Here is a 22792-nt window from a genome sequence, read left to right on the forward strand (position 1 = left end):
TTACATATACATTTGTATTTATTATACAAAATTGAAAGACATCACGACACTGACATGTGAAGTCATAAAAAATAAGACAAACAATTAAACCATTATACAAGTCATCTTACAGTACATTGCCAGTGCATTAAAAAAAGCTTTCTTCTTAATAACAATGGCCTCGAATCACCAGTTCATATCCATGCAGTAGTAGTTTTAGTAGCTTTTCAGAATTCTGATCTACAGTATTGAGGAATAGGATGAAGTTACCCCTAGACACTGAACTAAGACCAGTTTTGCAAATCCCCCCTAATGGTTAAGGTTAGGATTGAGTAATGGTAAGCTGATCCTAGATCTGCTCCCGAGGAAAACTTTTACCCAAAGCCAGTATTGACACCTTGGACAGGCTCAGAGACACATTATTCAACCACAGTTGCTATGCCAACCAATAACGTCATGACAGAGAAGACTGCAGTTCTGTATCTCACCACCAGAGTGGGACATACAGTTATACTGCAGGTCCACAACCACCACAAATGCACTGGTTATATATTTTTGCAATATGATACCTCCTAGAGTCAAAGTGAGTTACTATTATCCTTTTATTTTGAATTGTCTGGAATTAAAGAGTTAAATATTCAGGTACATAATAAATAGATATATCCATAATTAATTCCTCCTCCAAAGGTTTTTTTTTTAATTTTTAAAAACATTACTAGACTTAGTTTGGTTAACACATAAAACAGACCACGATTGTGATCGTCCATTTCCCTTTTCTTTTTTTAAGTCGACAGTTTGTTGCAAAGTCTTGTGTATTACTACAATACGAAATAGTACCAAAAACTTGACACTGCTTGAAACTTTACTCTCTCACACATACAGTGACATGCGAACACACACACACACACACACACACACACACACACACACACACACACACACACACACACACCCACCCCCACATGCGCAAATGAACATATACAAAGGACGTTGGGAAAATGAAGACAGATTGTTTAGACCCATGCAGGCACCTCCATCAGAGGCATTACTCAGGCAGCAAGGATGTACAGCCCCCACTTTTGGCATGCTTGTCTGTTCATCACATTATTCACTTCACAGAGTAGGATGAAATTGACCCTAAACACTGATCTAAGGTCAGTTTTGTGTTTTTTTCTCCCTGTAATGGTGAAGGTTAGGATTTGAGGTGGGTACGCTGATCCTAGATCTGTAACTAAGGGCAACTTCAACCCAGAGCCACATATTCACAGTACAGGCTGTTTTGAGTGCTGTATCAACTCAAGCAAACAAGACTGAGAGGGAGGAGGGTTGTATGAGTGAGAGTAGACACTTTAACTGTCCACAGAGGAGTACTTTCCTTTGTGGAAAACAGACAAATGGAAACTTGACGACGCATATCTACACCAGATCAAATCCTTTTCCCACTGTAAAAAAAAAAGTCCAGTAATTCTCTTTCTCTTAGGGCCAAATCCTAACTTAAGATCAAATATTCCATTGACATGAATGCGTTATTTACACAAACATCAGTTAAATTGCCGTTACTTGGTGTCTCAAGTCAAGATTCGTCCCGAAGAGAAGTAGTGGTCATTATGGTGATGTTTTAGTAGTACCAGACAATGGCCGCCATATTGGCTGTTTCTCCTGGACCAATGAGAGCCCTCAGAACACGGTGCACCTCTTGCCCCTCTTCTTGACGGGTGGGGGGCAGAGCACGGCGCGGATGGCCTCATCAAACACAGTCTTCAACCCTCGCTGGGTCAGGGCAGAGCACTCCAGGTACTTCACAGCACCTGACCACCAGACACAAACAACAACACGCTTATTTCACATCTATAAACATAGAACAAAAAAACATCTGACTCTGGGTAAGAAGATAAAGGGCTTAATTGACAATCTCGGCAATCTGACATTATCTCACAGAGCAGGTCACTTCCTGCTTAGAGTAAAACCCTGTGAAAGTAACCACCCCTTCAGCTGTACTTCTGTATCATGTCCCCTAATCTTTTGAACGGGCTTCACGATTATATCATGACATTTGTGAAAACACGGCAGTTTAAGATATATACATCAAATAATATTTATATTTGTTGATGAATTTACTTCTACCAGATGTCTTTTATAAAACATTTTGCCCTGAAGACCATTCAAAAAGCCTACAAAAGTTGTTTTTTTAAACTACTACAAGGCTACTTCCTGGAAAACCACACGTCTCTTGCATAGCGTATTAACAACAGAATCCAAATCTGCCAAGACCACCACCAATGGCTCTTCCCAATGTGGGTATAGATGGGCAGACACCCACACAGACTGACCTATCTCCCGTGCCATGGCCAGACCCTGGGGGTAGGTGATGGGGGACAGCTTCTTGTCCCTCAGCCTTTCGATGGTGTCCTTGTCATCTCTCAGATCCAGCTTGGTGCCCACCAGGATGATTGGGGTGTTGGGGCAGTGGTGTCTCACTTCAGGGTACCACTGAGACAGAGGGTAAAGGTCATTAGATCAAAAGTCAAAGATGGAGAGCAAGGTTGGGTGGAACAGAGCTATTGAAATAAAACCTCTAATCTAGTCTGTAGGGCCATAGTTGGATTATAGGACTATTATGGCGAGAGTAGAGCAGAATAGTATAATAATATAGAACACAATTAGGCACTGCTGAAATAACCTCACCCATTCTTTAAAAACACAACACCCCAATTAGTGAATCTTCATTTTGAACCAGAGTCATAGAGAGAGAGAGAGAGTTTGACAAACAGAAAGGTGTGTGATGTCATCTAAGAGCATTGTAATGCTTTTGGGTTGAAACCACAATGGCCAAACTCTCTCTCTCTATATGCAGGACTGTAGCTACAGAACATGAACCAGGGAGAGCTATAGATGTGCTTCTTTAGGTCAGGCTCGGCAGGTCCCTTGCTCCTGTGTCTGTGAGCAGGAAGGTTCAGTACTGACCTTAGCTCGGACGTTCTCAAAGGAGGCCGGGCTGACCAAGGAGAAGCATATCAAGAACACATCCTGGGGAGAACCATAGAGAGACAGACCTTAGGGTGAAACCACTGAGATCAACCAACCACGGAATCACCTGACTCCACATGGGACAGACTGGAAGAAAAGCTCTGCTGCGGAATGGTAGATTGCAAATCAATCCTTCACAGAAATGTAATGGGTTGTGTGTGTGTGTGTGTGTGTGTGTGTGTGTGTGTGTGTGTTTTACCGTCTGTGGATAGGACAGTGGTCTGAGTCTGTCATAGTCTTCCTGTCCTGCTGTATCCCATAGACCCAGATTCACTGGTTTCCCATCGACCATCACATTGGCAGAGTAGTTGTCAAAGCTAGTGAGACAGATAGGGAAAATATCTTTATCTCTGAATGCCCGCTCTATGTAAAGTATACTCGTCAGAAACACAAACACTACATAGAGGAAAGCAGACTTTCACTCACTCACTCACTCACTCACTCACTCACTCACTCACTCACTCACTCACTCACATCTATGTGTGTGTGTGTGTGTGTGTGTGTGTGTGTGTGTGTGTGTGTGTGTGTGTGTGTGTGTGTGTGTGTGTGTGTGTGTGTGTGTGTGTGTACTCACACAGTGGGTATGTACTCTCCGGGGAAGGCATTGGTGGTGTAGCTGATCAGCAGACAGGTCTTACCCACGGCCCTGAGAGAGAGATATTTGGTTCTTACTCACTGCTATAGAAAAACACAAGTCCAATAACGAGACGAAAAAAATGCTGCTGAGTTAGGTAGGCTAATACTCAGCATGTGTGTGTGGTTCTGCCCTTCTCGCTCTTTCAGTTTAAGTGTCACACAGCCACTGGCCTACATTCACTTTGCCTGGGGGACATACTACCACCCTCACGCCCTACTGCCCCCATCCCTGTTATCGACAAACACACAATACAGGAAGGGATGGTGACAGTGGTGTGTGTGTGTCTATGATTATGTGTATCCTGCATGTCAAAATTATATGAACAGATTGATGGTGGCATGGCAGGGTAGGGGATGAATGGTGTGTGTTAGAATGTGTGTGTGTGAATAGGAAAAGAGGGGAAGAGGGAGGGGTAATGAAAAATGTTTTTTTTTTGTGATTGCAGGCCACTAAAGGTCTCTTAGTTGCTCTGGGAATGACTGATTAGCAGATGCAATTTTAACACATTATGCTAATGCACTGATGTCATTAATTGATTAATGACCCCTAGCCATCAGAAATCCTCCAAAAGGGATGTGGCATTAGTAGGGCACTGTAGATGTCAACATTTAGCCTAGTACAGAAAAACTCAAATATAGGATCAGATCAATTCTTTCTATAGTAAAATAACTACATAGGTCTACTCAGCTGTTTTTCATACCAAACCCCCAAATACATTTATTATGCGTCGTAGTTAATTATGGATCGTGCATGAAGGCAGCCAAAACTATAACTGTATAGATTATTTATATTATCACACAATGTTGAAAAAAACGGCTGTAAATTAAGATGATTATAAAACAACGCCTAGAGATTCCTTAGCCCGCATCGTCACTGATGAAGTCTAATTCAGACGGCCTACGACGCGAGTAGGTGTTTCCCATAGCATCGCTACAGCCTGGGCGTTTTCTCAGCGTAAAAAATACAAAAGTGTACATTTTACACATCCCGCATGATATTACAAACATTCCACAAATTAACGGAATTTAATTTGTTTTTTTTATAACCTAGCTGTGCATTTCCAAGTGAATGCTTAGAAAGAAGACTTCCCATATAACAGAGCCCCAGCCCCTTTTCCTACACACTGCATCTCCCATCCATGACCGCATCACTGATCACACACACAGAAAGGATGAGAAAAATATCTCTACGTTGAGATTGAGATTCTTACCCGTCGCCGACCACCACGCATTTAATTGCTTGCATTTGCGAAGGAGCAGGCGGTGTCACAAAGCCGACAGAAGTGTTTTAAAAAATATATATTTCACAATGAAAGCTAGCTGTGATTTGTATGAGAAGCGGGCCAGTCCGCTCAGCTTTTGAGCCGCAGTGAAAGGGGGTCGATGAAGAGTGGCGCCAGAAAACAACGGAAAAGACCGAGCGTATTTAAAGGGCCAGTGACCATCCGAACTGTATTTACTGCCTTCTCTTAGTATTTCTTTGTATCCCCAATTAGCCGCTGCCTTCCTGGGGTCCAAACAAAAGACAACAAATACAATACATAATATACATAACACAATACATAATACAAAGCAAAATACAGTACAACATATATAAACATGTCTGTGTCTCTTTACAGTCCCCTGGTCCCATAATGGTTTTTTGAATCTGGTTTTATTGCTAGCTTGAGTTGCCTGGGGTGGCAGAGAGTTCCATGTAGTCATGGCTCTATTTAATACTGTGCGTTTCCCAGCCTCTGTTCTGGACCTGGAGACTGTGAAGAGACCTCTGGTTACATGTCTTGTGTTGTACTGATGAGTGTCCGAACTGTGTGCCGACTGCTTGAAAAGACAGTTCGGAACTTTTAACCCATCAACACCTCGCACAAAGACCAGTAGGGAGATATACATGCATACCACTGAAATTCACCCTCTGTGTACATCTAAGTACAATTCGTGCTGCTCTGTTCTGGACCAACTGGAATGTCCTTCTTTGTCGCATAGGACCACACAACTGGGAAGTAGTCCAGGTGAGACAAAACTAGGTTCTGTAGGACCTGTCTGTTTGATTTAGATGTCAAGAAAGCAGAGCAACACCTTATCATGGACAGACCTCTTCCCGTTTAGAAAACATTGAGTCTACATTGAGCTCCAAAAGGATTGGGGTATAAATTATACAATGACTATGAGGTTAAAGTGTAGAGTGTCAGAATTACTTTGAGGGTATTTACATCCATATTGGGTGAACCATTTACAAATTACAGCACTTTTTGTACATATTCCCCTCATCTTAGGGGCCCAAAAGTATTGACACATTACCTTTGGTGCCACATTCATAGCACACAATGACTACATCAAGCATGTGACTCATTTGTTGGATGCATTTGCTGTTTGTTTTGGTTGTGTTTCACATTATTTTGTGCCCAATAGAAATGAATGGTAAATAACGTATTGTGCCATTCGAGTCCCTTTTACTGTAAACAAGAATACAGGTTTCTAAACACTTCTACATTCATGTGGATGCTACTATGATTACAGATAATCCTGAATGAATTGTGAATAATGATGAGTGAGAAAGTTCCAGATGCACAAATATATACCCCCAAGACATGCTAACCTCTCAACCTGTACAATGACAGGGGAGGTAGCATTTATATTGGGGGGGAGGAGGGTTATGATAATTGTGAGTCTAACCTCCTCACTCATCATTATTCACATTAACTTTTTACTACTTTCATACACATAAGTGACACTGAGTGTACAAAACATTAGGAACACCTGCTCTTTCCATGACACAGACTGACCAGGTGAAAGTCGGAGGTTTACGTATACCTTAGCTAAATACATTTAAACTAAGTTTTTCACAATTCCTGACATTTAATCCTAGTAAAAATTCCCTGTCTTAGGTCAGTTAGGATCACCACTTTATTTTAACGTGAAATTTTTATGTGAAATGTCAGAATAATAGTAGAGAATGATTTATTTCAGCTTTAATTTCTTTTGTCACATTTCCAGTGGGTCAGAAGTTTACATACACTCAATTAGTATTTGGTAGCATTGCCTTTAAATTGTTTAACTTGGGTCAAACGTTTTGGGTAGCCTTCCACAAGCTTCCCACAATAAGTTGGGTGAATATTGGCCCATTCCTCCTGACAGAGCTGGAGTAACTGAGTCAGGTTTGTAGGCCTCCTTGCTCGCACACGCTTTTTCAGTTCTGCCCACAAATTTTTTATGGGATTGAGGTCAGGGCTTTGTGATGGCCACTCCAATAAATTAACTTTGTTGTCCTTAAGCCATTTGCCACAACTTTTGAAGTATGCTTGGAGTCATTGTCCATTTGGAAGACCCATTTGCGACCAAGCTATAACTTCCTGACTGATATCTTGAGATGTTGCTTCAATATATGCACATAATTTTGCTGCCTCATGATGCCATCTATTTTGTGAAGTGCACCAGTCCCTCCTGCAGCAAAGCACCTCCACAACATGATGCTGCCACCCCCGTGCTTCACGGTTGGGATGGTGTTCTTCGGCTTGCAAGCCTCCCCTTGTTCCTCCAAACATAACGATGGTCATTATTGCAAACAGTTCTATTTTTGTTTCTTCAGACCAGAGGACATTTCTCCAAAAATTACAATCTCTGTCCCCATGTTAAGTTGCAAACCGTAGTCTGGCTTTTTTATGGTGGTTTTGGAGCAGTGGCTTCTTCTTTGCTGAGCGGCCATTCAGGTTATGTCGATTTAGGACTCGTTTTACTGTGGTTAAAGATACTTTTGTACCGGGTTCCTCCAGCATCTTCACAAGGTCCTTTGCTGTTGTTCTGGGATTGATTTGCACTTGTCAAACCAAATTACGTTCATCTCTAGGTGTCACGACTTCTGCCGAAGTCGATGCCTCTCCTTGTTCGGGCGGTGCTCGGTGGTCGACGTCACCATTCTTCTAGCCATCATTGATCCATTTTTCATTGGTTTTGTCTTGTCTTCCTACACACCTGGTTTCAATCCCATTCATTACCTGTTGTGTATTTAACCCCCTGTTTCCCCTTGTGTCTTTGTCACAGATTGTCTGTTGTTCAGTCTTCGTGTTGTTTATATTGGAGCGCGACGGGTCCTCGTGCCCACTTTGTTTTATTGTATTCATGGTTTTGGAGTCATGTTTGTTTTTCAAGTTATTAAACAACTCCATTCCACTAAGATTGATTCTCCTGCGCCTGATTTCCCTGCCACCTATACACACTACTCAGACAGAATCTCTGACCCAACATAAAGTCAGCAGGAGAAGGTACCCCTGCCATGGAGGTGGAGGTGCGCGTCATGGAACATACGGAGATGATTTACAATCTGAGCACCGCAATGGATCGCTTTGTCCAGAATATGGACCGCTGGGAGACACAGGGAGGTTTTCCAGCGCCTCCACCAGCACAACCGAGGTCTCCCCTGAGCGCCCCTTTCCCGCCTGAACCCAGCAGGATCCATCTATCCATGCCACAGGGGTACGACAGAGATGCTGCTCCCGGCTGCCAGGGTTTCCTCCTAGAACTAAGCCTGTACCTGGCCACGGTCCACCCAGCTCCATCGGACCGTGAGAAGAGTTTCGCCCTCGTCTCGTGCCTCACCGGGAAAGCCCTGGAGTGGGCCAGCACTGTGTATAGAGGGGAGATGCGGCGTTAGACCATTTTGAGGAGTTCACCCGCCATTTCAGGACAGTATTCGACCACCCACCCGAGGGCAGAGCAGTGGGTGAGCGCCTCTACCATCTGAGGCAGGAGACGAGGTGCGCCAAGGAGTTTGCGCAGGAGTTTAGCACCCTGCATGCCGGCGCTGGATGGAGCGACAGGGCCCTGATCGACCATTACCGCTGTAGTCTACGCGAGGACGTCCGTCGGGAGCTGGCCTGCAGAGACACCACCCTCACCTTCGACCAGTGGGTGGACCTGTCCATCCGGCTGGACAACCTGCTGGCTACTCGCAGATGTCCAGATCGGGGTCTAGTTGTTCCAGCCTCCCGCACACCCTCTGGGAGGGGCGGTGCGCAGGGAGACCGGAGGGGGTTCCCGCTCGTGCACCTTATGTGGTCGCAGAGGTCACACCCTTGGTCGGTGCCGGGTTGGTTCCTCTGGGAATCGAGGTAGCAGGCAGGGCACTCTGGCATCACCCCTGGTGAGTAGACACCATTCTCATCTAGAGCCCTCTGTTGCACATATGTTTGTCTCTTTCACTTTTCCTGAATTTTCCCTGCGTTCCCAGCATTAGGCGCTAGTAGATTCAGGCGTGGCTGGGAATTTCATTAATAAAGTATTAGCTCATAGTTTAGGGATCCCCATTGTTCCTGTAGATGTACCTTTCCCCATTCACGCCCCCCGTTTCCCCGGTAATGCAGGGGGGGTCACAGGGAAAAGATGAGTCTTTTTCTTATTGATTCTCCCGCGTATCCCGTGATGCTGGGCCTACCCTGGTTAGCTTGTCATAACCCCACTGTTTCTTGGCCACAGAGGGCTCTCATGGGGTGGTCACGAGAGTGCTCAGGTAGGTGTTTAGGGGTTTCCGTTGGTGCTACTACGGTGGAAAGTCCAGACCAGGTCTCCACCGTGCGCATTCCCCCGGAATATGCTGATTTGGCTCTCGCTTTCTGTAAAACAGAAGGCGACTCAATTACCACCCCATCGCCGGGGGGGATTGTGCAATAAATCTCCTGGTAGACGCTGCACTTCCCAGGAGTCACATGTATCCCCTGTCGCAAGCGGAGACGGTGGCTATGGAGACATATGTCTCCGAATCCCTGCGTCAGGGGTACATTCGGCCCTCCATTTCACCCGTCTCCTCAGGTTTCTTTTTTGTGAAGAAGATGGATGGAGGTTTGCGCCCGTGCATTGATTATCGAGGTCTCAATCAAATCACGGTGAGGTACAGTTACCCCCTACCTCTTATCGCTACGGCGATTGAGTCAATGCACGGGGCGCGCTTCTTCACTTAACTGGATCTCAGGAGTGCGTACAACCTGGTGCGTATCCAGAAGGGAGACGAGTGGAAGACCGCATTTAGTACCACCTCAGGTCATTATGAGTACCTCGTCATACCGTATGGGTTGATGAATGCTCCATCAGTCTTCCAATCCTTTATAGACGAGATTTTCAGAGACCTGCACGGGTAGGGTGTAGTGGTGTATATTGATGACATTCTGATATACTCCGCTACACGCGCCGAGCATGTGTCTCTGGTGCGCAGAGTGCTTGGTCGCCTGTTGGAGCATGACCTGTACGTCAAGGCTGAGAATTGCCTGGTTTTCTAACAGTCCATCTCCTTCCTAGGGCATCGGATTTCCACGTCAGAAGTGGAGATGGAGAGTGACCGCATTGCAGCCATGCGTAATTGGCCGACTCCCACCACCGTAAAGGAGGTGCAGCGATTCTTAGGGTTTGCAAACTACTACCGGAGGTTTATCCGGGGTTTTGGTCAGGTTGCTGCTCCCATTACCTTGAAACTATGATGTGGGGGACCGGGAGCTGTTGCCTGTCCTCAAGGCTTTGAAGGCGTGGAGACATTGGCTTGTGGAGGCTAAACACCCTTTTCTCATCTGGACTGACCATCGCAATCTGGAGTACATCTGGGAGGCGAGGAGACTGAATCTTCGCCAGGCAAGGTGGGCCATGTTTTCACCCGTTTTGTGTTTACCCTCTCTTACAGACCAGGCTCCCAGAATGTTAAGGCAGACGCATTGTCCCGGCTGTATGACACAGAGGAGTGGTCCATGGATCCCACTCCCATATTCCCAGCCTCTTGTTTAGTGGCGCCGGTAGTGTGGGAGCTGGACGCGGACATTGAGCGGGCATCACGTGCAGAGCCCTCTCCCCCTCAGTGTCCAGCTGGGCGTCTGTACGTTCCATCTGCTGTCCGCGACTGACTGATCTATTGGGCTCACACGTCACCCTCCTCTGGTCATCCTGGGATAGGTCGGACGGTGCGCTGTCTTGAAGGGAGGTACTGGTGGCCCACTTTAGCTAAGGACGTGAGGGTTTGTTTCCTCCTGCTCAGTGTGCGCCCAGTGCAAGGCTCCTAGACACCTGCCCAGAGGTAAGTTACAACCCTTACCCGTTCCACAACGGCCATGGTCACGCATGTCGGTGGATTTCTTAACTGATCTTCCACCTTCACAGGGTAACACCACGATCCTGGTCTTTGTGGATCGTTTTTCTAAGTCGTGTCGTCTCCTCCCTTTGCCCGGTCTCCTTACGGCCTTACAAACTGCAGAGGCCCTGTTAACACACGTCTTCTGGCAGTATGGGGTGCCTGTGGATATAGTGTCTGGTCGGGGTCTCTAGTTCACGTCAAGGGTCTGGAAGGCATCCATGGAACGTCTGGGCGTCTCAGTCAGCCTTACCTCAGGTTTTCACACTGAGAGTAATGGGCAAGTGAAGAGAGTTAACCAGGATGTGGGTAGGTTTCTGCGGTCTAATTGCCAGGAACGGCCAGGGGAGTGGGCGAAGTTCGTGTCCTGGGCAGAGATGGCCCAGAACTCGCTCCGCCACTCCTCCACTAACCTTTCAATGTGTATTAGGGTTTCAGCCGATTCTGGCTAATTGGCATCAGTCAGACCGAGGCTCCTGCGGTGGACAATTGGTTCCGGCGTGCGGAGGAAACCTGGGAGGCCACCCACGTCCACCTTCACCTTGCCGTACTGCGCCAGAAAGTTGTCGCAGACCGTCACCCCAGTGAGGCCCCGGTGTTCGCACCAGGGGACAGGGTATGGCTCTCGACCCTCCACCTGCCCTGCCGGTAGATGGGACTGCGGTTTGTGAGGCCGTTTAAAGTCCTGAGGAGAGTGAACGAGGTATGTTATAGGTTACAGCTACCCACCAATTACCATATTACCCCCTCGTTCCATGTCTCTCTTCAGGCCGGTGGTGGCTGGCCCGCTCTGTTCCGCCACCCGTTCTGGACATCGAAGGGGTCCCGGCGTACTCCGTTCGATCCATCTTGGATTCGAGACGTCGGGCGAGGGGCCTTCAGTACCTCATGGCCTGGGAGGGGTACGGTCCGGAGGAGAGATCCTGGGTTCCGGTGGAGGATGTGTTAGATCATTCCCTGCTGCGAGAATTCCACCGTCTCCATACTGATCGCCCTGCGCCTCGCACCAAAGTACGTTCTTCTCTAGGTGTCACGACTTCTGCCGAACTCGAAGCCTCTCCTTGTTCGGGCGGTGCTCGGCGGTCGACGTCACCGGTCTTCTCGCCATCATTGATCCATTTTTCATTTCCCATTGGTTTTGTCTTGTCTTCCTACACACCTGGTTTCAATCACATTCATTACCTGTTGTGTATTTTAACCCTCTGTTTCCCCTCATGTCTTTGTCAGAGATTGTTTGTTGTTCAGTATTCGTATTGTTTGTATTGGTGCGCGACGGGTCCTCGTATTCACTTTGTTTTATTGTATTCATGGTTTTGGAGTTACGTTTTTTTTCAAGTTATTAAACAACTCCATTCCACTAAGTTTGATCCTCCAGAGCCTGACTTGCCTGCCACCTATACACACGACTGACACTAGGAGACAGACCGCGTCTCCTTCCTGAGCGGTATGACGGCTGCGTGGTCCCATGGTGTTTATACTTGCATACTATTGTTTGTACAGATGAATGTGGTACCTTCAGGTGTTTGGAAATTGTTCCCAAGGATGAACCAGGTCTACATTTTTTTTCTTCTGAGGTCTTAACTGATTTCTTTAGATTTTCCCATGATGTCAAGAAAAGAGGCACCGAGTTTGAAGGTAGGCCAAGAAATACATCCACAGGTACACCCCCAATTGACTCAAATGATGTCAATTAGCCTATCAGAAGCTTCTAAAGCCATGACATAATTTTCTGAAATTTTCCAAGCTATTTAAAGGCACAGTCAACTTAGCGTATTTAAACTTCTGACCCACTGGAATAGTGATACAGTGAATTATAAGTGAAATAATCTGACTGTAAACAATTGTTGGAAAAACTACTTGTGTCATGCACAACTTGCCCAAACTAGTTTGTTAACAAGAAATTTGTGAAGTGGTTGAAAAACAATATTTAATGACTACAAACTAAGTGTATGTAAACTTACGACTTAAATTGTATATCCCTTATTGATGTCACTTGTTAAATCCACTTTAATCCGTGTAGATGATTGTGGACTACAGGAAAAAGAGGACTGAGCATGCCCCCATTCTCATCGACAGGGTCACAGTGGAGCAGGTTGAGAACTTCAAGATCCTTGGCGTCCCCATCACCAACAAAGTAACATGGTCTAAGCACACCAAGACAGTCGTGAAGAGGGCACGACAAAACCTATTCCCCCACAGGAGACTGAAAGATTTGGCATAGGTCCTCAAAAGGTTATACAGCTGCACTATCGAGAGCAGGTTGGTTGCATCACTGCCTGGAATGGAAACTGCTCGGCCTCCAACCGCAAGGCAGTACAGAGGGTAGTGCGAACGGCCCAGTACATCACTGCAGTCAAGCTTCCTGCCATCCAGGACCTCTGTACCAGGCGGTGTCAGATGAAGGCCCTGAAAACTGTCAAAGACTCCAACCACCCTCGTCATAGACTGTCCTCTCTGCTACCGCACGGCAAGCGGTACCGGAGCGCCAAGTCTCGGTCCAAGAGGCTTCTAAACAGCTACCACCCCCAAGCCATAAGTCTCCTGGACACCTAATCAAATGGCTACCCAGACTATTTGCATTGCCCCCCCCCCACCCCTCCCATATTTTACACTGCTGCTACTCTCTGTTGTTATCATCCATGCATAGTCACTTTAATAATTCTACCTTCATGTACATATTACCTCAACTAACCGGTGCCCCGGCACATTGACACGTGACCAATAAAATTTGATCTGATGTGGAGGAGCTTTCCAAGCCTTGAGACAGTTGAGAGATAGATTGTGTATGTGTGCCATTCAAAGGGCGTGAATGGGCAAGACAAAAGTTGTAAGTGCCTTTGAATGGGGTATGTTAGTAGGTGCCTTGCATATTGGTTTGAGCGTGTCAAGAACTGTAATGTTTTTCATGCTCAAACGTTTCCCGTGTGTATCAAGAATGGTCCACCACCCAAAGGATATTCAGCCACTTGACAACTGTGGTAAGCATTGGAGTCAACATGGGCCAGCATCCATGTGAGTCGCTTTCAACCCCTTGCACAGTCCATGACCTGACGAATTGAGGGTGTTCTGAGGGCAAAAAGGAAGTGCAATTCAATATTAGGAAGGTGTTCCTCATGTTTTGTACACTGTGTATGTTTTGACCATGATAAATTGCTATCTAGAGTTGAGTGATTTGTCCCGAAAACAATGCTTTTAGTTTGAGATATTTAGTAGCAGCCTATTGCTAGTTAACTATTTTTAAACTGACTGGAGCTCTATGTTAAGGCTGCCAGTTCTTTTTTGTACTGTCGTAGCTGACGTGTATACAGTTAAGTCGTCAGCGTACATAGACACACAGGCTTTATTCAAGGTCATTGGAAGGTCATTAGTAAAAACAGAAAACAGTAATGGTCTAAGCCAGCTGACCTGCGGTACACCACACTCAACAGAATTTGCATTAGAGGCTTCCATTATAAAAAAAAACCTGTGTTTTATTAGATAGGTAACTCTCCTCCATGATAAGGCAGAGGATGTAAATCCATACCGATATCTGTGGCACCATGAGAAGCATGGGCATAGGTGTGGCTGAAGGATTCCTAGTGCAGTATCGTGGACAGAGCCACCCACATCAGCACAGGAGACAGGTGCGCTCACTTCAGCACCATGGACAGCGGCACTGGCTGCAGCAATGTGGAAGGCTGCACTACCTGCAGGCTGGACCTCACTCAAGTGGAGCAGTTTGGAAGATACAGAGTGCCTACTCGCCCACTTACACTGTGTTTCTCGCTCCGTCAGGAGAGTTACGAACTCTGCCAGAGAGGCCACACCGCCACAAGAGACCACAGGTGGCCGGCGTCTTTAACCACCCTCTTGCCTGAACCCTTGTAGACTAGAATGCCAGAGGCACTAAAAGCAAAAGCAATCTGAAAGTAAAAGCACCTGAAACATGCTCTTTTGTTGTTTGTTTACACATTGCCAGCTTGTGTAAATCAGGCAAACCCCATTCTTTCTGACAATATCAAAAGCTGTATTTTTAAGGGGTTTGTCTTTTCTCCAATGTTTGACAACCATTGATTAAAAATATGGAATCTTGTTGATTTATGACTAAACAATTTAGCCTAAACTTAATAAAAAACAAGTTTTTATTGATTAAAAAAAATCACAGTACCAATCCCAAAACTGCAGTGCAAAAACCATATAAACACACAGAAAAATGTACATCACACATAGGGCTGTTATTACATATATTACTGCCACACCTGCAGTCATGAGTCAAGACCTCAGTAAAATCCCTTGTGAAGGTTGAGTTATGGTAATCTCCTTTTGTGTACTCTGGACATAACACTACTATCAGGTCACTAATGGCCTGGTACTCAGGGCTCTACTGTTCCTCTAACCACTCTGACATCAACGCAAATGCAATCGAAAAACACATCAAAACAGTAGGCATATAGCACTTTAAAACTTACATCACTGTGATGATCAATTTGAAGAAAGAAGTTCAACAGCAGGTTGAAACAGTAAGTGGTTGTTGTGGATGTTGTTTCAAAGCCTAACACAATGAAATGGACAGTGATTTCAAAGGTGATGATTCAGTTAATACACCCATACACATTTTAGAGCTTATGCATTTGCATAGGCTTATGAGCCCAAACCCCCCAAAAAATACAATTACGAGTTGTTGCGAAAACATGTTATTATCGATGTTCCCGAACAGATTTCACTTGGTTTCCCAAATTAAGCACTGGGTAGCTGCAGGAACAAGGTTGGAGAGCCCATGGCATAAAGCGTTTGGGCAGAATATCACCTAACAGGGCAGTGAGAGCATGCTTCTCAAACAGTGGTTGATGCATGGAGTGAAATAAGTGTTGTTATATTTATTTCTCAGCTTCTCATATTAAGCACATTCTCTGCTATAAAATCCAAGTAGATTACAAAACGGACTGGCGAGAAAGCGTGTGGCCTTCATTCGCTATTCCAGTGCATACAGATGACGTATTTTTTCCCCTGCTCCTCTTTCTGTCCATTGGATAACGGGCCATTCTAAATTCAAAAGTAATTTTACATAGTAAAGACCTGTTGTTTCAAAAGATCACGTTCTCGCTCAACAGTCACTTCATATGCGCAGTCGCACTGTAATGGGAAAAATATAACATAAGTTACAGTAAGCCAACTCATATTTTGTTCTTCTGAAATACATTTTCTTTTGACCTAACTGAAATAAATAAATGGATATATTCTGATGGTGTATAGTAAACTGACTTAGACTTTTTAAAATGTTGATGTTCCAAAGGCACGCCTGGAGATGCTGAAAGTGTTTATGTTAATTAATGGTCAATTACCAGTGGGACAGGCAGTCTTTTGCATTACAATAGCCATCTGACAAAATGTTATGACTGTCACAGCTCTTATCACACACCATTCAATTGCACTTGATTTGCTGATTTGTACAACCATAAAAGCTTCAAGGATTGTGATATGTAATAACTGTCAGTCATTGATATCGATGAGCACATCTTAAAACCTGGTGTAAGTAGCTTGTGAAGACAACAGTTTATTACTATCCTTGACTGGGACTGAGTCTGAGAGAAACTACAGTGAATGCAGAATGTATTCAGACCCCTTGACCTTTTCAACATTGTGTTAGGTCACATCCTTATTCTAAAATGGATTAAATAGTTTCCCCCCCTCATCAATCTACACAAAACACCCCATAACGACAAAGAAAAAAACAGTTCATTATTATTTATTTTTTTGCAAATGTATTATAAAAACAAAAAACAGAAGTACCATATTTACATAAGTATTCCGACCCTTTGCTATGTGACTCGGAATTTAACTCAGGTGCATCCTGTTTCCATTGATCATCCTTGAGACGTTTCTACAACTTAATTGGAGTCCACCTGTGGTAAATTAAGTTCATTCAACATGATTTGGAAAGGCAAACACCTGTCTATATAAGGTCCCACAGTTGACAGTGCATGTCAGAGCAAAAACCAAGCCATGATGTCGAAGGAGTTGTCTATAGAGCTCCGAGACAGGATTGTGTCGAGGTACAGATCTGGGGAAGGCTACCAACACATTTCTGCAGCACTGAAGGTTCCCAAGAACACAGCGGCCTCCATCATTCTTAAAAGGAAGAAGTTTGGAAGCACCAAGACTCTTCCTAGTGATAGCCGCCCGGCCAAACTGAGCAATCGGGGAAGAAGGGCCTTGGTCAGGGAGGTGACCAAGAACCCGATGGTCACTCTGACAGAGCTCTAGAGTTTCTCTGTTGAGATGGTTGTCCTTCTGGAAGGTTCTGCCATCTCTGCAGCACTTCACCAATCAGACCTTTATGGCAGAGTGGCCAGACGGAAGCCACTGCTCAGTAAAAAGACACATGACAGACCGCTTGGAGTTTGCCAAAAGGCAACTAAAGACTCTCAGACCATGAGAAAGAAGATTCTCTGGTCTGATGAAACCAAGATTGAACGCTTTGGCCTGAATGCCAATCGTCATGTCTGGAGGAAACCTGGCACCATCCCTACAGTGAAGTAAGGTGGTGGCAGCATCATGCTGTGGGGATGTTTTTCAGAGGCAGGGACTGGGAGACTAGTCAGGATCAAGGGAAAGATGAACGGAGCAAAGTACTGAGACCTCAGACTAGAGCGAAGGTTCACCTTTCAACAGGACATCAACCCTAAACATACACCCAAGAGTGGCTTTGGGACAAGACTCTCAATGTCCTTGAGTGGCCCAGCCAGAGCCTGGTCTTGAACCCGATTGAACATCTCTGGAGAGACCTGAAAATAGCTGTGCAGCGACGCTCCCCATCCAACCTGACAGAACTTGAGAGGATCTGCAGAGAAAAATGGGAGAAACTCTGCAAATACAGGTGTAGCATCATACCCAAGAAGACTCAAGGCTGTAATTGCTGACAAAGGTGCTTCAACAAAGTACGGAGTAAAAGGTCTGAATACTTACGTAAATGTGATATTTCAGTTTTGTATTTTTAAAAACCTATTTTTGCTTTGTCATTATGGGGTAGTGTGTATAGATTGATGAGGGGCTAAAAAAACAATTTAATCAATTTTAGAATAAGAATGTTTACATAACAAAATGTGGAAAAAGTTGAGGGGTCTGAATACTTTACGAATGCACTGTACACCCGAAGCTGCGGATGTCTAGAGGTGATTATCTGTGCTGTTGATATTTTGTGCTGGGGTAGTTTGGAGGGACCAAGGGGGAGAAGGGGAAGGACCGGAGAGGAACACATCGAGTATGGGTGTAATAGAAAGGTTTGGGTCACTTTAGTATCCCACTTTGTGATGGTGTATGGGCACAAGGTTGTAGGGGTAAATGGGACAGGGGTTAGGGGTTAGGGGTCAGAGGTTATTTCTTGGGACTGCAGAACCCCAGTGGTGACCCCTGTACTTAGTCCCTACATAAGGATGGGAAGGGTCAAAGGTTAGATGTCAGAGGTCACTTCTTAGGACTGTAGTGCAGCGGTGACCCCTGTACATATGTGAGTATAGCGTTCTGGAGGAAGCTAGCTCTCTGGGCCTCGTCCTCTCTCATCCTCTGGATCTCTGCCTCTCTCAGTCTGAGCTTCTCAAACAGAGATGATATCTCACTCTCCTTGTCCAGGGTTGCCTCTCTGTGGTTACTGGCCAGCACTGTGGTAGACAAGACATACACAGAACAAATACTGGTTGTTTCAAGTGTGTCAACAAATTATGTCAACTGTAAAACAAAGAGGGAGGACAGGTGAGAGGCAAAGGAGAAAGGGTGAGATTGGGCCTTATGTAGAGAAGAGGACAGAGATAAGATGAAGAGAGGAAATGGGAGGGAGAGATGAGAGTGTGCATACCTTTCATCTCTCTCTCCAGAGCAGCTATCTTCTCCTTCAGTCCTCCCTGTGCGGTCCTCTCAGCCTGCAGGTGTCCCATCTGCTCCTGTAGCTCCACCCTGACCCGACTCACCTCTGCAACCTTCTCCTGGTCCTTACCAGACAACTCCTGGAGGGGGACAAATTCTCCATATTTAATTACATCAAATCGCAAATATTACCATCCCAGTAAACATACAACCCCCACACAACGTTGTCTCTGCCCCTACACATATGAACATCATTTAGTGCTGAGAATTCACCAACCTGATTATGTCAAATCAGTAAAAATCAGTTATTAGCATCAAATTGTCCCAGACAAATGTAAGACAAGTACACTGAACTTGATCTAGGTATTGTTTCAGTGTGTATAGTTGGTTGTTTTGTGCCAGTGGTCTCTCTGACACATTCCCAATCTGACCTGCTGCAGCTCCTCTATCCTGCGTCGTAGACCGTCTGTCTCGATGCTCTGCTGTCCGCTACGAGCCTGCAGCTCAGCTATGGTCTGTTTCTGCTGGGAACAGTGGCTCTGGGACTCATCACGGGACTGACGCAACCCACGCAGCTTCTCCTCTAACCCACTCACACGCTGCTGCTGCTCAGAGAGGAGGGGAGAGAGAAGAAAGAGTTGAATCCTCACATTGTTATTGCTTTTCCAAATTTCAGGCACACACACTGATACACAGAGACCCGGACAAACAAACGCAGTTTCTAACATATTACATTGAGTTGTTCTACAACAGGTGTATAAAGTACCTCCTCCAGTCGAACCTGTACCCGCACCTTCCCCTGTTCCTCCTCTGCCTGGGCTCTCTCTGTAACACAGGCTGCCTTTGCCCTGCTCAACTCCTACAAAGACAAAAAACACAGTTATACAGGCTGCCTTGGCCCTGCTCAACTACAAAGACAAAAAACACAGTTATACAGGCTGCCTTTGCCCTGATCAACTCCAACAGAGCAGAAGCATACATTAACACAGGCTGCCTTGTCCCTGATCAACTCCAACAAGACAGTTCAGGACAGAAAGACACAGTTACACCTCTGTACTGTCATCTATAGGGATCTTGTGCCACATTATGATCATTGGAATTTAATTGTGATTTACTGAAGGCAATACATTATCAAAAATATCCAATATAAAGAGCTGGCCTCCTCCAGCTGTATCCGCTGTCCCTCCAGTTTGAGGATCCGGTCCTGTAGAGCCCTCTCACTCTCCTCAAGGTGACGATTCACATGGTCCACCTACACGCACACAAACCCACAATGTACACTCAATAGAGGGAAAAAGACAGGATCTGTTGTATATTTAGTGAGAGACATTGTCAGACAGCAGGTTGTCTTCTCTACCTCTTTCTGTCGAAGGTTATTCATGTCCTCCAGAGACTGTTTAGATCTCTTCTTCTCCATCTCCAAACGCTCTGAGGGGGAGAGAAGAGATTGAGTATACTCTCTGTGTGTGTGTGTGTGTGTGTGTGTGTGTGTGTGTGTGTGTGTGTGTGTGTGTGTGTACCTTCTGCCTGTGCTAGCCGTAGCTTTAGCTCTGCTGTGCTGTTGGTGAGCTCCTGCTTCAGCTCAAAAATCTGGTCCTGCTGAGACTTACACCTGCTTTCCATCTTCTCCAACTAACACACACAGATAACGAGAGACTGACTCCGTAAACAGCTTAGGTACTGCATCAAAAACACAAACATTATATCCATACACACAAGCGCACACACACAACTTATACCTTATTCTTGAGCTGTACGTTTGTCTCTGACATACTGTTAATCTCTCTGAGGAGCTTCCCCTCCCTCAGAGCACTGTCCTGCAGAACCAAACACACACACCACAATGTTAAGCTCACATACATCTTAACCAGACCATCTGTACATCAGTCTCGCCGTCCCCTTCCCCCTTCCTAGTACCTCCCCTCCATTCATACCTCCTGTTCTTTCTTCCTCTCCCTGCTCTGTCGTTCTCTCTGCTCGTCTTTCTCAGTCTTCACTCTGGTCAGCAGCTCTCCCAGGTTGTGGTTCTTCTGTTCCGACATGGCCAGTGCTGCCTCAGTCATCTGGAATCTAGACACACAGAATGATCAGGTGTGTGTCTGTGAAAGTCAAAAGAAGGCCAGTTTTATTGCTTCTTTAAATCAGAACAACAGTTTTCAGCTTTGCTAACATAATTGCAAAAGCGTTTCTAATGATCAATTAGCCTTTTAAAATTATAAACTTGTATTTGCTAACACAACGTGCCATTTGAACACAGGAGCGATGGTTGCTGATAATGAGCCTCTGTATGCCTATGTAGATATTCCATTAAAAAAATCAGCTGTTTCCAGCTACAATAGTCATTTACAACATTAACAATGTCTACACTGTATTTTTTTATATTCTACCCCCTTTTTCTCCCCAATTTCATGGTATCCAATTGTTAGTAATTACTATCTTTTTCTCATCGCTACAACTCCCGCACGGGCTCGGGAGAGACGACGGTCGAAAGCCATGCGTCCTCCGAAACACAACCAAGCCGCACTGCTTATTAACACAGCGCGCATCCAACCCGGAAGCCAGCCGCACCAACAGCGTGCACCCGGCGACCTGGTTAGCGTGCACTGCACCCGGCCCGCCACAGGATAGGTCAAACCCTCCCTAACCCGGACTATGCTAGGCCAATTGAGCGTCGCCCCATCGAGCCTGGGCTTGAACCCAGAGTCTCTGGTGGCTTAGACCACAGCGCCACCCGGAAGGCCCTACACTGTATTTCTGATAAATGTGCTTTTCTTTCAAAAACAAGGACATTTGTAAGTGACCCCAAACTTTTGAACAGTAATGTATATCTAAGACAGAGTGGAAGCCACCCTCCATAGGGTTTATCCAGAGGTACAGTAGTACCTGTGTCCTGTATGAATGAGCCCTGAGGGAGAGGGGACTGAAGTGGGTCACCGTGGAGATATATATATATATATATATATATCCCCCTGCCTGGGTCCTCTACCTGAGAACCAAGAATATCTGTCTTTGTAAGTGCCTGATTAAAAATTCAACATGGGTTTCTTCTAGTCACAGCATCAGTATTTCATTAAGATAAAAGAGATGAGGTGATGAGATTTAAAACAAGATATGGAAGGTGAGGAACTTCCACCTAAGACTCATATTAGTCAAATTCTCATATATTTACATGTGGCTCAAACGTCTTCTAATCATTGTAGTACTGATCATAGACAGTAAGAAGTACCAGTAACGCACTCACTACGGAAGTGATCCGATGAAGCGGATTTGATTTATTTCACCTGTATTTAACCAGGTAGGCAAGTTGAGAACAAGATCTCATTTACAATTGCGAACTGGCGACCTGGATGCTAAACTACAGGACTGATTCACTAGCACAGACTGGAATGTGGTCCAGGATTCATCCGATGGCATTGAGGAGTTTACCACATCAGTCAACAGCTTCATTAATAGGTGCATCGACGATGTCGTCCCCACAGTGACGAGTACGTACTAGAGGCCGACCGATTGATCGGAATGGCCGATTAATTAGGGCCGATTTCAAGTTTTCATAACAATTTTATCTATTTTTTATTACAACTTTATTTAACGAGGCATGTCAGTTAAAAAACACATTCTTATTTTCAATGATGGCCTCGGAACGAACGGTGGGTTAACTGCCTTGTTCAGGGGCAGAACGACAGAGTTTTACCTTGTCAGCTCAGGGATTCAATCTTGCAACCTTACGGTTAACTAGTCCAACGCTCGAACCACCTGCCTCTCATTGCACTCCACAAGGAGTTATGCGAATGCAGTAAGAAGCCAAGGTAAGTTGCTAGCCAGCATTAAACTTATCTTATAAAAAACAGTCAATAAATCATAATCACTAGTTATAACTACACATGGTTGATGATATTACTAGTTTATCTAGCGTGTCCTACGTTGCATATAATCGATGCGGTGCGCATTCGCGAAAAAGGACTGTCATTGCTCCAACGTGTACCTAACCATAAACATCAATGCCTAAAATCAATATACAGAAGTATATATTTTTTAAACCTGCATATTTAGCTAAAAGAAAGATTAGCAGGCAATATTAACCAGGTGAAACCAGCTCGTATTTCTGTGTGTTATTATGTTATAATTAGGTCTATGATTTGATATTTGATAGAGCAGTCTGACTGAGCGATGGTAGGCACCAGCAGGCTTGTAAGCATTCTTTCAAACAGC

The 22792-nt window shown here is 45.2% G+C and overlaps 2 protein-coding genes across 8 annotated transcripts in view; both read right to left on the minus strand.

The window, feature by feature from the left end:
• rac3b (Rac family small GTPase 3b) lies at positions 1 to 15274 on the minus strand. 4 transcript variants are annotated; one of them, XM_064950442.1, is made up of 6 exons: positions 15193 to 15274; positions 3581 to 3652; positions 3206 to 3323; positions 2944 to 3006; positions 2310 to 2469; positions 1 to 1787 (listed from the first exon to the last, which is right to left on the minus strand). In XM_064950442.1, coding segments are annotated over exons 1-6 (546 nt in total). In that variant the 5' UTR covers positions 15195 to 15274; the 3' UTR covers positions 1 to 1656. The 4 variants fall into 4 exon arrangements, with proteins under 4 accessions (XP_064806514.1, XP_064806517.1, XP_064806513.1 ...); XM_064950445.1 differs by lacking the exon at positions 15193 to 15274 and adding an exon at positions 4854 to 5042 and having other exon boundaries at positions 2306 to 2469; XM_064950441.1 differs by lacking the exon at positions 15193 to 15274 and adding an exon at positions 4854 to 5039.
• lrrc45 (leucine rich repeat containing 45) overlaps positions 14847 to 22792 on the minus strand; it is a 19642-nt gene continuing 11696 nt past the window's right edge. For 3 of the 4 annotated variants that reach the window (XM_064950437.1, XM_064950435.1, XM_064950436.1), the window contains exons 10-18: positions 20518 to 20653; positions 20323 to 20400; positions 20104 to 20215; positions 19941 to 20011; positions 19743 to 19835; positions 19350 to 19442; positions 19015 to 19188; positions 18576 to 18723; positions 14847 to 18381 (exon numbers count right to left, since the gene is read on the minus strand). In XM_064950437.1, coding sequence (XP_064806509.1) covers positions 18188 to 18381; positions 18576 to 18723; positions 19015 to 19188; positions 19350 to 19442; positions 19743 to 19835; positions 19941 to 20011; positions 20104 to 20215; positions 20323 to 20400; positions 20518 to 20653 — 1099 coding nt within the window. In that variant the 3' untranslated portion in view covers positions 14847 to 18187. The remainder of the gene's footprint in view (positions 18382 to 18575; positions 18724 to 19014; positions 19189 to 19349; positions 19443 to 19742; positions 19836 to 19940; positions 20012 to 20103; positions 20216 to 20322; positions 20401 to 20517; positions 20654 to 22792) is intronic. The other variant, XR_010452840.1, reaches the window with a different exon arrangement.

This window comes from Oncorhynchus masou, chromosome 31 (assembly GCF_036934945.1).
Source record: "Oncorhynchus masou masou isolate Uvic2021 chromosome 31, UVic_Omas_1.1, whole genome shotgun sequence".
In the NCBI taxonomy this organism is placed as follows: domain Eukaryota; kingdom Metazoa; phylum Chordata; class Actinopteri; order Salmoniformes; family Salmonidae; genus Oncorhynchus; species Oncorhynchus masou.